Here is a 15,637-nt window from a genome sequence, read left to right as displayed (position 1 = left end):
GGCAGACGTATACAGAACGTCCGACGTACATTTCTACATGTGTTTCAGACATACACGCAGTAGAGGGGAAAAACATCCACCTCCGCAACGTGATCTTGACAAGCATTTGATTCGTACGTCTTTTCAGCCTATACTGGACATATCCGGACATCTTATGGACACACTAAATGTCCTAATCAAATCATCCTCTGGACGTCTAAAGGACATCTGTGCTTTATTGGGCCCTGAACTCGGTCCAGGACGTATAACAAACCCCCAGCCCCTCACTCCTTCCTGCTGTCCTTTCTCCATCTGTGTTGAGGTTGAGGACACCCAACAGAAAAGAATCGGCAGCACTTGTACAGCTCCTATCCCAAGTGTGTTGTGTTCACTTACTAGGCCACAGGTCAGTGATCTGCTGGTCCTCCGGCTGGTGTGTGTTTGTGCTGTGGCTGAAATCTGCAAAAGAGAGGTCGCATTTCCTCATGCCCATGAAGGTGCACTTACAGCAACCCTGGAGGTTTGTGCTCTGCCTCAAGTTTATAGCACAGAGACACTCGTCCATGTGTGTCCGCTTGTATTGCACCAGGTCTGCGCAGTGGCTGAATTCTGCCGGACAGGGATAGCACTACTAGGGCCCATCGCTCATGTGTTTCCGCTTGTGATACCTCAACTTCATGCTCTCGATGAACTCTGCAGGACAGAGACCACACTTGTAGGGCTTCTCACCTGTGTGTCTTCGCTTGTGATATAGTCTCGTGCCCTGGCTGAACCATGCAGCACAGAGATCACACTTACTCTGTATTCACACGAGTCAGTTTTCTGCCGGCTGACGCTCAGTCGTCAGGGAACGTCACCACTTTCTGATCTCCGGAGCGGCAGTCGGAGGCAGCTGGATATCTTGTCCTCCCGGCACAGATTCTGACGACCGGCGGCGTCTGCTGTCGGCAGAAGGAGGAGGTGACGCAACGGATCCTTATCGCGCTTGCTTTTTATTTCATCAGGATTGTTCTGCATGTGTCCCATACAACGGCATTCACTGTACTATGGCAAATTCTGAATTGGAACGCCAACGATGCTTGGCTTTACTGCGAAAGTGGTGCAATGACACACCAGCGCAGCAGCTTCGGAACAATTATGCAATATATAGAGAGATACCTACAATGTAGTGTTGCATAGTAACCTTTTTCTCTACGCGAGACGAAACAGACACGGAATACAAGCATGAATTTTATAAACGTGGATATTTCTTTCGCTGGACAGATGTTGACTACACATAATCGTTTGCATGCACGTTTCCAATACATGTATAAAAACATAATAATTGGAAGCTACTCGTCCTACCGAAAGGAAAAGAAAAGTTGATCTGATTTAATTTAATTAATTATTGACTACCTGTAGTTCGACACCACAGCTTCATCGCCAATCCATCACTTGTCGGCACGCTGTAGCGCCTATATTGATGCTCAGCATCGAGATACGCTTCATTAGTGGAAAATAAAACCGAATGTGACAGCGTCTATTCTCAAAATACTCCAACAGGCGTTTGGGTCGTCCACATGGAGATTTGCGTTAACGCTGTTTTACATTCCGTAGCGCTTCTTCGGAATCTATCCTTTGGCCCATATCCTGTCCCGTTTCTCACGTGAATGCACTCTGAATCATCCACAAGGAGCCCAAGCGCAATAAGTTTTTTCTTTCATTGGTCCATCCTACGCTAGACACAGACGATATGCAAGCGCGAATACAGAAGGGATAGGAAAACTGACAGCCGCCGGGAAAATGACTCTTGCGAATGCTAGAGAATGAGCGGGCGTCTTCAGACGCATAGTGATCACGTTTATCTCGGATATCCTCTCACTCCTTCCCGACTTGCTGCCGGCAGAAAACTGACTCGTGTGGATACAGGGTTACAGGGCTTCTCGCCTGTGTGTTTTCGCATGTGATATGACAGACTCTTCATGTGGCTGAACTCCAATGGGCAGACATTGCACTTGTATGGCTTCTCTCCCGTGTGTGTTCGCCTGTGAGAGCGCAGGCCCGCCCTCTCGCTGAACTCTGCAGGACAGAGATCACACTTATGGGGCTTGTCGCCCATGTGCGTCCACTTGTGGCGCAACAGCATCGAGCTGTCGCTGAACTCCGCAGGGCAGAGGTCACACTTGCATGGTTTCTCTCCCGTGTGTGTTCTCTTGTGACGTTGTAAGTCGTACCTTTTGTTGAACTCTGCAGGACAGAGATCGCTCTTATGGGGCTTCTCGCCCGTGTGTGTCCGCTTGTGGACATACAGGCTAGAGCTATGACTGAATTCTGCAGGACAGAGGTCGCACTTATAGGCCTTCTCGCCTGTATGTTTTTGCTTGTGACACTTCAGCGTCGTGCTTTGCCTGAACTGTGCAGGACAGAAGGTGCATTTGTATAGCCCCTCACTCATGTGTGCTTTCTTGTGAGACCGCAGGCCCGCCCTCTCGCTGAACTCTGCAGGACAGAGATCACACTTATGGGGCTTCTCGCCCATGTGCGTCAACTTGTGGCGCAACAGCGCCGAGCTACGGCTGAACTCCGCAGGGCAGACGTCACACTTGTATGGTTTCTCTCCCGTGTGTGTTCTCCTGTGACGCTGCAAGTCGTACCTCTTGTGGAACTCTGCAGGACAGAGATCACACTTATGGGGCTTCTCGCCCATGTGCGTCCACTTGTGGCGCAACAGCATCGAGCTACAGCTGAACTCCGCAGGGCAGACGTCACACTTGTATGGTTTCTCTCCCGTGTGTGTTCTCCTGTGACGCTGCAAGTCACACCTCTTGTGGAACTCTGCAGGACAGAGATCGCACTTATGGGGCTTCTCGCCCGTGTGCGTCCACTTGTGGCGCAACAGCATCGAGCTACAGCTGAACTCCGCAGGGCAGACGTCACACTTGTATGGCTTCTCTCCCGTGTGTGTTCTCCTGTGACGCTGCAAGTCGCACCTCTTGTGGAACTCTGCAGGACAGAGATCGCACTTATGGGGCTTCTCGCCTGTGTGTGTCCGCTTGTGGCGCAACAGGCTAGAGCTATGACTGAATTCTGCAGGACAGAGGTCACACTTATAGGCCTTCTCGCCTGTATGTTTTTGCTTGTGATACTTCAGCATCGCGCTTCGCCTGAACTGTGCAGGACAGAAGGTGCACTGGTATAGCCCCTCACTCATGTGTGCTTTCTTGTGATTGCGCAGCTTGTACCTCTTGTTGAACTCAAAACCACAGAGATCACACCTGAAGCTCTTCTTGCCCACGAGCGTGCGCTTGGGACGCTGCAGGCACATACTGTGGCTGGACTCTGCAGGGCTGAGATTGCACTCGTGTGCGCTCGATGCGCATGCAGGTGCACTTACGTTCGACTTCTGCGAGCCTAGTCCCGTGCAATGTCTTGCGTGCACTCGCAGAGTTGATGCATGACGGAATGTCACTGAACACTTGTCGCAGGTAAGTGTCTTTGTTTTGTGAGTTTTGGCATGAACCTCCAAGTGGCCAGTGTCGATGCATGCGTCTAAACAAATGTTGGACTTATAAAGCCTGTCTTTCTCATGTCCGAACGTCGATGACTTGCTTGCCACTTGAGTCTCGCTCTGGTCTGAAGATTGCTCTGTGGGTCGACCGTCAGTGGTGACTAATGCATCGTTTTGGCACTGTGGTTCAACTCTTGTTGTGCCGATCTCGAACTGTGCACTTGAAGAGGAGAGACCTGAAGATGCGTGATCGCAGGTGCCTCTGAACTCGTCCTTGATGTGAAGTCCATCGCTGCTTTCTTTTGCTCCTGAAATTGCAGAATGTGGACATTGAGAGCGCAGACAGTTTTGTAGTCGACTGACATAAGCATAACGTTTGCTCACGGAGCTAAGGCACAATATTGCACAAAAATATAGGGCCATATCAGAGGCCACATTATTTACGAGAGAGCGAAACCAAACAGTCATCTACCATTCATCCCACCTTCTCCCACCAAAGAACGGCAGTATCGTCAAAAACTTGTTTTTTCTTGCATTGTGCAGGGCCCAGTTTTTAAACTCTGTCAGCTGAGCCCCAAGACTTGGCCCAATCGTGTGATTTTTGAGTGGGTGGGCAATCGCTGCTGTATGCCGGCAACAGTTCGGCTGCCTGTGAGCATGGTTTGAAACGGGGTTTCACTTCCCCTATTCGCAGGTTTGATGCTAGGTGGTGGTTACCTTGCTGCTTTGCCTCGTGCGAAACAGTGTTTGCCGACTGAGATTCTGACGAGACCATCCACTCTTAACAAACAAACAATACCCACGAGAGTGCCCAAGGCAGGGCTCCCTCGGGATCCTTTAAAAATGTATTCAATATATCATGCCACACAAGGGACATTTACCTACCGCTATACATGAGTAACGCTCCTATAGCAATATACACGGTCAAGGAAGGCAGTGCAGCATCTAATATTTCTCAGCAACAAAAGTGCTCCTCGTGTTTAAGATGTTAATAAAAACACGTTGATCAACGTGTCCGCCTCTCCATCGGAGACATTTCCTCCGCCAAGGACAAACAAAAATTTGCACACTGGCACTTGATGTATGTGGAATGGGTCACGATGGTTGAGTGGGTGTTGAGGAAACAATAATTTTATTGACTTCACTTGCATGACTCTATCTAGAGGGAGTTGCGGAGATGCAGGCTGCCCGGGAGAACCGCAGTGTCACTCCCAAATTTTTCATCAAAGGAATCACTGAATCACTGCTGCACGTACATGTGTGCTGTGGCTGAACTCTGCGGGACAGAGGTTGCACCTCGCACGCCCACGTAGGTCCCCCTTGTGGTAGCCCTGGAGGTTTGTGCTCTCGCTCAAGCTCGCAGGAACTGAGATTGAACTTGTAGGGCTTCTCGTCCGTGTGTGTCCGCTCGTGACACTGCAATTCCATGCTGTGCGTGAACTCTGCAGAACAGGGGTTAGGGCTTATCGCCTGCGTGTTTTTGCTTGTGACGCCGCAGCGTCCTGATATGACTAACTGTGCAGGACAGATTGCACTTGTGTCGCTTCTCGCCCATATGTGTGTGTGCACCTGTGGCGCAACATGATCCCACTACAGCTGAACTACAGACACCGCACTTGTAGGGCTTCTCACCTGTGTGTTTTCGCTTGTAGCGAGTCAGGCTGCCCTTCAGGGTGAACTCTGCGGTGCAGAGATCGCACTTGTGGGGCTTCTCGCCCACACGTTCTTGCTTGTCACATGACAGGCTTGCGCTCTGGCTCAGCTCTGCGACACAGGGGTCGCACTTACCGGGATTCTCGCCAGTGTGTTTCCGCTTGTGATACAACAGCCTCTCACCCTGGCCGAACTCAGCAAGACAGAGGTCGCACTTGTATGGCTTCTCGTCCATGTGTGTCCGCCTGTCACGCCGCAGGCCTGCCCTTGTGCTGAACTCTGCAGGACAGAGGTCGCACTTGTGCGGCTTTTCTCCCATGTGTGTGCGCTTCTGATGTGACAGTGCCGTCCTGTGGTTGAACACTGCAGGGCAGAGATTGCACTTGTATGGCTTCTCGCCTGTGTGTGTCCGCCTGTGGCGCGCGAAATTCGCGCTACAGCTGAACTCTGCAAGACAGAGGTCGCACTTGAAGGGCTTCTCACCAGTGTGTTTACTCTTGTGGCACGACAGGCTAAAACTCTGGGTGAACTCCGCTGTACAGAGATCACACTTATAGGACTTCTCGCCGATGTGTTTTCGCTTGTGATACAACAGGCTCGCACTGAAGCTGAACTCTGCAATACAGATATCGCACTTGTAGAGCTTCTCACCCGTGTGTTTTCGCTTGTGACACGTCAGAGCTGTCCTATGACTGAATTCTGCAGGACAGAGATTGCACTTAAAGGGTTTCTCGCCTGCATGTTTTCGTTTGTGATACTTGAGCATTGTGCTTGAGGATTGAGATCGCACTTGTATGGCCTCTCACTCGCGTGTGTTCTCTTGTGGTCTCGCAATTTCCTGCTTTTGCCGAACTCTGCAGGGCAGAGATCACATCTGTATGGCCCCATGCATGTGTGTTCTCGCTTGTGATGTGACAAGCCCACGCTTTGGTTGAACTGTGCAGGACAGAGATCACACTTGAACAACTTCTTGCCCATGTGTGAGTGCCTGTGATACCGCAAGCACATATTGTGGCTGGATTCTGCAGGGCAGAGATTGCACTTGTGCGTGCTTGATGTGCATGCAAGTACACATATCGTGGAATCGTGCAACCATTCTCCGGCTCAACACTTTGCATGCACCCGCAGAGTTGATGCACGACGGAATTTTGCGGAACACGCGTCGCAAGTAAATCTGTTTGTTTTACGAGTTTTGTGATCAAGTGCCATGTGGTGAGTGTCCACGCATGTGGTGAAGCAAATGCTGCACTTATACAGCATGTTTTTCTTGTGGTCTAATGTTGATGATTTGCTTGCCTCTTGACTTTCACTCTGGTCTGAAGGTTGCTCAGTGTGTCGATCGTTGGTAGTGATCGGTGCAGCGTTTTTGAGTTGTGATCCAACTGTGGTTGTGCTGATCTCCAACTGTGCATTCGAAGAAGTGCAACCAGAAGATGCTTGATCGAAAGTGCTCGACCTTAATATGGAGCCTACCACTCCTTTTCTCTTGCTACTGAAATTGCAGAAATCTGGCATTTACAGCACAGACAGTTTTATACAGTCCACAGCCGTTATTATGCCACTCGCTAGTATGATTTTAGGATTTAGGATTTTTAACGAGCTGCCCAATGAAATTTTCACCACCCAACGCAAGCAAGACTTGACAGCACATTTAAGAAATCTCCATTTGAGGTAGCCTTTGTGAAGTTTGTTTCCCGTGTCTGAAGACAGTTGTTGGGTGCTTCAATTTGCTTTCATTTACTTTGTTTCGCTCCTGATCATCTGGAACATATGAGGTCAATCATGCCGGTTTTATGTATTTTATGTAACATACAGCAATGTCACGTGTTATAGTTTTCATGCTCCAGGTAACCGCTGCTGATGTCGGTCCCTGTGTCGCAAGCCCCACAGACTGAGGCGGGCCTGTTAATATAATGTTGTGTACTAAGTGAGAGCTGATGAATAAGTAAAATGAAATGAAATGAAAAATGAAATGAAGGTGACGTCCTCACTTTGAGACTGCTTTTCTAGGGAACGATTTCCTCCCCACCGGCGCACCGTGTATTTCTCCCTCGTTATCATGACAACTTGTAAAGGTAAGATAAGATAAATTTAACTCCTACTATGTTTTACCTTTTCCTTTCAGAGTTACACTGAGACTGAAAGGTCAAGCCCACAACACAGACCTGCAAATAAATACACGTAAAATAAAGGTAATATAACATAATATAACCTTAATCTGACTGTGACCAAACTTTTGAGGACGGATCAGGTACAACGTGTATATTCTGTCCCCGTCATTACGACCACTGACTGACTTTCTAGACGAATGTCGGCACAGTTCCCCCTGAAGTCGGCCCAGGATGCACACTAACCCCCCCCCACACACACACACTCCTTTCTGCCCTGCTGTCCTCTCTGCATCTGTCCACGTCTGTTTCGTCGCCCATAGCCACAGTTGCTTCAATGTGCTAATGTGAAATTCTTTAAACAAAATATTGACCACTGACCGTCGATCTCACAGACTATGAACGAACTCTTGAGGACAGTCAGGGGGGCAAACAACGGCGTTCTGCTTCTTTTACGACCACTGACCTTGCAGCCACTGCATAACACAAAGTACAGAGGGAGGGGCCTACGCGATGCCTGTGCAGATAGCATCATCCAGAGCACAACGCCATTTTCATGTGAACCCATTGTGAGACACAGCTGTTGCACGGAAAGCAGCGTCTATTAAAGGGACACTAAAATGCAAGAACAAGGTTGCACGCTACACTGATTTCGTGCACGTTACTACGCTACGGAGCCACAAACCACGTCAATGCTCGACTTAACCTTCTTTGCTGGTTTCCTGTTTTGTTGTGAACTCTCCCTGAAGTTTTATTTTCCAGTCCAGTGCAACCTTTCTCTTGTCAACTGTGTGTGACGCTCCCTTAGTACTCGAGGCAGAGCACTAAATTCCACCAGACTCTTTATTGGTTCAGTGTTCCAAACCTCGTTTCTGCTCATGCATCAGTGTTTTTAGACCATTCTGCATGTGCAAGTGTCTGCCACACCATGGAGCAGTCCTGTCGAAAAATGTGGTGCGCATTGAAAAGCAGACGGGCGTCGCTGTCCGAAGATAAATGTCGTCAGCAGGACATATGCGAGAACTGTTTCGGGTACAATTCAGGGAATCGGTACTGAAAAATGAGCAGTGGACACCATGCCACTCATATACACAACACTTCAACCGGACCAGTTCCAAATACACGCACCTACAACACATATGCGCCTGCTTTTCATGCTGCCCCGCTGCTAATCCTTGCCTCCTGGGGATACCATTCACTGACGCCAAAGACGGTTCTGCTTTCGTTGCGTTTTCTTCTAAACAGTAGCGCCGTGTGAACTAATCTTGCTGGCATTATACTAATTGAAACACTGACCTTCTTTCGATAGCAAGTTTTTGCATTTTAGTGCCCCTTTAAGAGTACAGGACCATCGGACACTTGACCATTGTGGTCATCATCGACACAGGTAGCAGACTGAGCACGGCAGGAACGAAGAGCAAACGGACAGAATATGCAGTTGATAACACATGCAATATGGGGGGTGGGAGAGGAGGGGAACAGTATTTTCCGGCTGTTCCTCGTTTGCGCGACAATTCGCTCTCCGATCAAAATCTGCGGGAACGGACTTCATTGTATCAACGAGTTCAGGCCGCAGCAGCGTCGTACAAAAATGTGGCGCGTGCGTTGGAGGTGGCATTATTTATGGATGACTGAAACCCAACAGTCATCTACCAATTCGTTCAGCCACGCACAGAACTGAAGCATTCCTCAAGGCAGTCCTTCGACGGAATCCCGCCCACTCCCGACAGGGGACGGCAGCACTGCTGAAAGATTGCTTGCTTCGAATTCAATCCCCTGGTGCAATCAGCGACCCCTCTCGCCTGCACTCTCCTTGGTGGAAGAAAACTCTCGAGGAAAAACCTTCTCTGCTGTTTCTCTCGCTCACGTGCTCTTGCTGCGAGATTACGAACCATTTCGCTGCCTTTTGTCTCGCTTTTCCATGAAGATGTTCTCCATTCATCTGTCTTTCCTTTCTCCATGCTGTTCTTTTTCCTAACAGCATGAGGTCCGAAAAACATCATGTATCACCTGCACATTTTGAATACCACCTGGTAAACTTTCTACGCTTCGTAGCCGAGCTTTTTTTTTTTAAACTCAGTGCACGCTGACAAACAGGAGAAAGCACAACACGCACGAATGTACTTTTAGGGAAGGCCTCGTCTTTATGCGGTCTTTTGTGCCATCAAGAACGTATCGCTCGAGTGAAGGTGAACTAGGTAATACGCGTTCCTGCACAGGCAGAGAGCAGAAGCTGCTAGAGTGCCGGCAATCTTTTATGCCATTTCACTTTTTCTTCTTGAGATATTTTCCACTCCTGTCACTAAGACCCCCCCCCCCTCAAAATTGAAGACGCAATTCCGCTTCTGAGGCTTTCAAATAACTTGGAGAGAAGCAGGCACAGCAAAACAAATAGGTGGACCATCTACATTTTTTACCAACCATGTTTTGGCAACCATGCACCAGCCAACTGTCTGGAACGGAAGTTTATGTGCTAGATAAAGCAGAAGTGCACGATGAACAGTCCAGACTTTTATTTGCGAAATAAACCAGTTAGTGAGTTTTGCCTTTGACTGTTACAACAAAGCACGGTCAAGCTTCGTTTGCATGCATGTGCTGTAGTGCTAGTCTTGGTCTCCCTCAAAGCTAAAAAAAAAGTACATGAAGTTCAGTGCAACTCCATTCTTAATGGCCACACTCGCAACACCTCCCCTTCCTCATCCGTGGCGCTGTCCGCGGGTCCATCTCATGACAGTTTAGGACTTCTTATGGTAGTTTAGAACAGGCAGTTCCCAAGCATCCTGGAACACATCGCGCATGGCTGTAGTAACTATCCCTTCTGCCTTGATGTTGGAGTCCTGTTGGGTGTGTTCATCCACACTTTGGCAACAAATCCACAATGGGGAAAAGAGTTCGTAATCGTTGCTGGACTGACTTTTTGAGACTCCGTGTTGTGTCTGTCCCCTTTTGCCCTAATCTCGGGGTTTAATATTATGCACGGACTGACCTGCACTCTTGCGCACACACCAGCATGTGCCAGGCAATGAGCACTGTCTCCGCACTCGATACTCCCCTCGTGAGCTAATAAGCGACACTGTGCACGTGGAACGATGACAGCAACGCAGCCACGATTCCGAAAAAAGAAAAGGAGAGAAGGAGAAGATGCATTCCAGTGGTGTCTGCTGATTGGCAGAAATAGTAGCTTGGTGCACAGTTTGAACCTGGAAAGCTGACAGCGGCAGCGTGCAATTGTGGGCGCGCCGTTCAAATTATCCGTAGCGGAGCTGATTTGAGTGTGATATATATTGATGTACTATATGGCGGTACCATGATAACTTTGCCTCCTCCAATTTGCGACTTTGCCTCGCAGACTTTGAAGTCGACCATGATGACTTTGCGAATTATCCAGCAATTCGAATTAATGAGGTGCAAATTAACTAGCTTTTACTGTATCTCAATGTGCCCCCTTATCTCGAATTTCCCCATCTTCTACAATGCAGTAAGCGTAGTAAGCCAGCGTAGTAAGCTAGACGTGGTAAGCCAGCGGAAGGGTTCACGAAAGATGTAAACTGTCTCTAGCAAGGAGAGGTCTTGGTGCAGACACATCTATGAATTCAGGAGCCATTATCGCTTTGTCCTCTGTGACAGCCTTCAGTATAAGTAGGGAGTGACTTTTTCGGGTTAAACCCGGCTATCCCTCCCCCCCCCCCCCCCCAAACAAACCTGCGACCAATTCCGGTTAAACTCGAATTCTCCACGAATTCCAGTCGCCACGTAATCCTGAAGTGACATTTCCGCTGAATACGAGCAGAGGTTGCCACGCGTAACACATATAAGAATGAGTCACTTGCGTTCCCTGAAATACACCCATGTGTGTCAGAACTGCCGCTGCCTAAGAGGATTAGCGCTGGGAGGCAATTGTAGTTAAAAAGTTGTTATCAACTACTTGCAGAAATGCAGTGGCAACTACTAGTTAAACTACTATTTCGAGTAGTTAGCTACAGTAGTTAGGTTAGTGCAGGCGCCAACTACTTCCGATTTTGTCGCAAGCTTTACGGCGCGATTGTGCTTCCGACTTTTACCTCGAGCTACTTGTTTGATGAGAACGGAGGTGCAGTGCAATTGTGCCATGCATGGTTACTAAATCTTCACTTTTATCACTGCTTGTCGTTCACACTCGGGTGTCCAAGAACACTACAGAATGGGATTGGTGTTGGTGGTCAACGTTAAGTAGTTACAGATGTTACATTGTAAAATACATTGTAGTAGTTAAAGCAGTGGTTTTAACTTCCTCACTGAAAAGTAGTTGGACTACTACTTAAACTACTTCATTGCAAAGTAGTTAGTAGTTATAGTTAAACTACTGTAGAAGTAGCTAGTGGCCATGACTGCTGGGAGGTCACAAAAAAAAAAAACTTATAAAAGGACCTGAAGGGTCACTAAAATGTGAGAACAAGTTCATTTCAAATTAAGTTATATGCCACGTTAACTTCATACTTGTCATAAATAGAAGCTTGGATTCCAAGCAATTTCGTTACTAAGGATTCTGTTACGAAGCCAACAACAATAATTTTACCAGATTATTTTTTGCTTCGCCGCTAAGCAGTCAATGTTCCTTTAACTCGCGCATCGGGTGCTCTTAGTCCACGCTGAGTGCGCCACGCCGTGGAGCAGTTTTGGCGAAAAACATGGCGCGAGTTACAAAGCGGACTTACGTCGCTGTTCAAAAGACGTTGCCAGTGGAAGATTTGTGATAACTGTCGTGAGGATTCCGTAAATCAGTATCGAAAAATTTGAGACTAAAGCATGTGGCGCAAGTACGGAACAGTACAACAGGCCCCATTACAAATCCATACGTGCACAACAGACAGACATGTGTTTCTCGTACAGTCTCATTGGATGCCGCCAAAGACAGTTATTTTCACTGCGATGAAAGCTGAAAGTCACTGAAAAGGTTAGCCAGCTGTAGGAGTCGAACCCACATCTTCTGGATTGCCGGTCCAGGGCTCTACCAATTGAGCTAAGCTAACACGCCTTCTCAGCGACTTCCAGGGTGCGTCATCTGAAGGGACAAACCAGCCACTCTCTCTCACTCATCCTCCTTTCACTCTTACATTTCTGCTCTCCCATACACACATTCATACGACGGGATCGACGCAGGCGGCAACTGATGAACATGAGAGAACTGATGTTCTGAGGCTGGAACAACATAGAAGGAACAAATACATACAAAGCCTCAATAAGGCTTTGTATGTATTTGTTCCTTCTATGTTGTTCCAGCCTCAGAACATCAGTTCTCTCATGTTCTTTTCACTGCATCTTTCTTCTAAGCGGTAGCGTTGCGTGAACTAGTTTTGCTTACACCCTACTAATTAAAACACTCGCTCTCATTTGAGAACAAGTTGCATTTGCATTTTAGTGCACCTTTAATAGATAAGATGAGAAACAAAAACATCCCATAGCCCACGGATGCCCAAGTGATGCCGATTTCTCCCCAAATTGAAGACAGCGCCAGATTTTTACTGAAAAATTCACAGCCCAAGTATGAGCGAGCATGACAGGAAAGATGATACGTGCTTGAGAGGAACCTCTCCAAAGCATATCTGTTGCATCACACTTTTTTGTAGATTTTTTTTTGTAACTAAGTGAACTAATCATTTTGTATCACCTTCTGACGTTGAGTCATGGCTGTGTCCCACCTGGTCCAAAATTGCAGTGTTGTAAGGCTCTGTCTTCACTTCAATGATCGGATGTTCGTCCGAAGATTCCTCTCGAGGTTCTTCTTTAATTTGGATCATCCCTCGAGTTGCCCCTAAAGTTAGACAAAAAAGGTATTAGTAAGTCACAAGGCAAAGCTTCAAGCCACGTGATATGTAGTCATCTCTGTCCCCTTTCTGAATCTCATTATGCTGTGTTACAATTCATGTGTACACATCAAACACAAAAACACCAGTCCAGAAAAACTTCCTGGGATCCTTTTGTTAAAGGGGCTATCGGATCTGAGAACGTACGCAAAACCCCGATACAGTAATGCTTGTCGCCGCTTAACAACCAACTTGGTCGTGTCTCTCTTCTGAAGACAGCTTCAATAGTATTAAACAAACGAGTCTTAAAAACGTGTCCTCCTCCAGCTAGGCACACAAATGGGAGCAGGCGATTATCTCTGAAGTCATCTACTCAGCTTTCGCTTCACAATATACTAAGTGGAGAGACGTCAGTAAATATGCTGACTTTCGCTCACCACTGCGAGTTCTTAAGGGGGAATCCCTTCTGCGCGAGACAATAGAGAACGTTTGTTCGTACAGCGCTCAGAAACGGCGTAAAATATCGTCCGAACGGAAGTACTGGTGGGTTCTCCTTGCTTTGCCCTTGTCAATGACGCATTTTGTAGAATTCCAGGACTATCCGTCGATTTGTATTGAGCCCGAATTCGCAAATATTTGCGCGACACTCTACCGAGATGGCAGCACATGTTCGAGACGCGCCAAACTTTAATTTATTAAAAATCAACGGCTCAACCTTGTCAAATAAAAAATACGTCACTGACTAGAGAAAAGCTAAGAGAACACGCCAGTACCAATCTTATGATGATAACTGAGTATTCATGTGTCTTGTGCGAATGAAAATCATCCATAGATTTCTGAAGAAGTGATTCGCCCTTAAGTGACTTCGCTGTCTGGAACAAGCTGTGACGCTCCTGGCTTTATGAACACGTCCGACACCATACACAAACAACAATACACATGCGAGACGATCACAGAGCAGACGCATTCCACTAGTACTCCAGCCAGTCCAACTGCATAGGAACGACACCACCAATTTGTGTCGGATTTTTTCCCGTTATTATCAACAACCAACGCGGAGTAAAACTGCACTGTAGTTTTAGAATCAACCGGGACGGATGCGACAGCCCCTTTAAATGACGTGAGACAGCCAGATGTAAGACATTCACCAGAACATTTGGTCTTAGTAGCACAATGCTGGACAAAAGTTTGCGGAAAACACTCCGTCGCCTTCCTTCTTCGGAGTGACCCGGCAGCAGAAGATGGAACCCTGTTACCTGGGCAAATCTCCATAACTCCGTATGGTCCCATTCACTGCTAGCATGTCGCTCTGGGGATGGAATGTGCTGAAGCGTGTTCCGTAAACTTTTGTCCAGCACTGTACATAGTTTAGACTATTTCATGTTCCTCAGGAATATTCCAGAAAGCATTCACCAACCGAGTACAATGTCTACAAAAATTTTACCGTAATTGTTGTCTCCCCGTGAAGACTCGTTGCATTCCTGTTGCTGGCCCTGTTCTGGTAGGCTAGCGTCAAGAGGCTCCAATTTTACTTTTGGGAGTTGACCACCGAACTTCAGGGAGAGCTCCATCTCTCGGGGTTGAAAATCCCGAGGGCTGGAACTTGACGTCCCAAACACGCAGATCTCTGTCTCTTCGGCTTTCTGTTAAAGAGAAGCCAAACTGTTGCCACCCTTTCCAAAAAAATAAAAGAACATCAGCAGTTGTCACACGCTCACAGAATGGTAGAGATGTAAGCTTTATGCAACACCAGTGTGGCATATATCTAACCGCGATCAAAGTACAGCTGAACTTTTGGAGCGCTCGCAACTTCCCCCCCTGTCGGAGAGATCTAAAATTGCTAGATTAAAGTTCTTTTTCGCGTTGTTGGGAGAAAACAGTAAGCTCGAAGTGCACAAATATGTATCTTACCATTCAAGAAGAATTCAAAGAAACAAACATTCTAGGCATATTACACCCATAAGCTATCGCAATGACTGCTTCAGGTACTCTTACTTTGTACGGGTTATTAATGAATGGAATGAATTACCGGACAGTATTGTCACATCCCAAACGGCATCTGCTTTTGTTTCAGAGCTTCAATGATATTTGTGTAATCTGTGAATGGCCATCTTAGCCAAGTATAATGTATATATTTTGATGTTGTGTGTTGTTGTTGTTGATTTTTCTTGATGATACATGTTGTTTCTCAATGTATCCACTCCTACAATAGTAGTATCTGCAAATAAATAAATCAATAAATAAATACCGTATTTTCACGCGTATTAGCCGCGGCTTATGCGCGATTTTTTTTTTCTCACGGGCGCCCTGCGGCTTATCCACCGGTGCGGCTTATTTGATGACTATTTTTTTTCTGGTATTTTCCCCATACGCCGATTTTAACGAAAGGGCCGACAGTGTCTCTGGAACAGCACTGCTCTGCCGATGCACGAACAGTGCGTAACAGGGACGGGTCCACATTCGAGTAGATTGATCTTCCTGGTGCATTCCCCCAAGCAGATTTAAGGAATGTGGTGACAGTGATTCACGTCTTCTGGAAGATCACTGACCCATCAGTCGACGAAAAACACCCGACAAGGGCACAATCCGATCTTGGTAGAACTCCAGAACTGACCTCCTCTGTTGTA

The 15,637-nt window shown here is 47.3% G+C and overlaps 1 protein-coding gene across 1 annotated transcript; it reads right to left on the bottom strand.

Annotated features, from left to right (window-relative positions):
• Window positions 1-1,736: 1,736 nt before the first annotated feature.
• LOC135371605 (zinc finger protein 431-like) lies at window positions 1,737-14,634 on the bottom strand. The gene is made up of 3 exons (XM_064605597.1): window positions 14,455-14,634; window positions 12,875-13,018; window positions 1,737-3,774 (listed from the first exon to the last, which is right to left on the bottom strand). Exons 1-3 carry the CDS (start codon window positions 14,579-14,581, stop codon window positions 1,820-1,822), a joined length of 2,226 nt encoding a protein of 741 aa, XP_064461667.1. The 5' UTR covers window positions 14,582-14,634; the 3' UTR covers window positions 1,737-1,819.
• Window positions 14,635-15,637: the final 1,003 nt, after the last annotated feature.

Source organism: Ornithodoros turicata, unplaced genomic scaffold, assembly GCF_037126465.1.
Source record: "Ornithodoros turicata isolate Travis unplaced genomic scaffold, ASM3712646v1 Chromosome117, whole genome shotgun sequence".
NCBI classification, from domain to species: Eukaryota; Metazoa; Arthropoda; class Arachnida; order Ixodida; family Argasidae; genus Ornithodoros; species Ornithodoros turicata.
The sequence above is the reverse complement of the archived record's forward strand: the minus strand, read 5'-3'. Positions and strand labels throughout refer to the sequence as shown.

What these genes read in the sequence shown, in the direction of transcription:
- LOC135371605 (XM_064605597.1), bottom strand. Translation starts at nt 14,581, where the DNA reads ATGGAGCTCTCCCTGAAGTTCGGTGGTCAACTCCCAAAAGTAAAATTG. An exon ending in ACGGGGAGACAACAATTACG is followed by an intron (nt 13,019 to 14,454) that starts GTAAAATTTTTG and finishes GTCTAACTTTAG; the next exon opens with GGGCAACTCGAGGGATGATC. An exon ending in CCATGACTCAACGTCAGAAG is followed by an intron (nt 3,775 to 12,874) that starts GTGATACAAAAT and finishes CTGCAATTTCAG; the next exon opens with GAGCAAAAGAAAGCAGCGAT.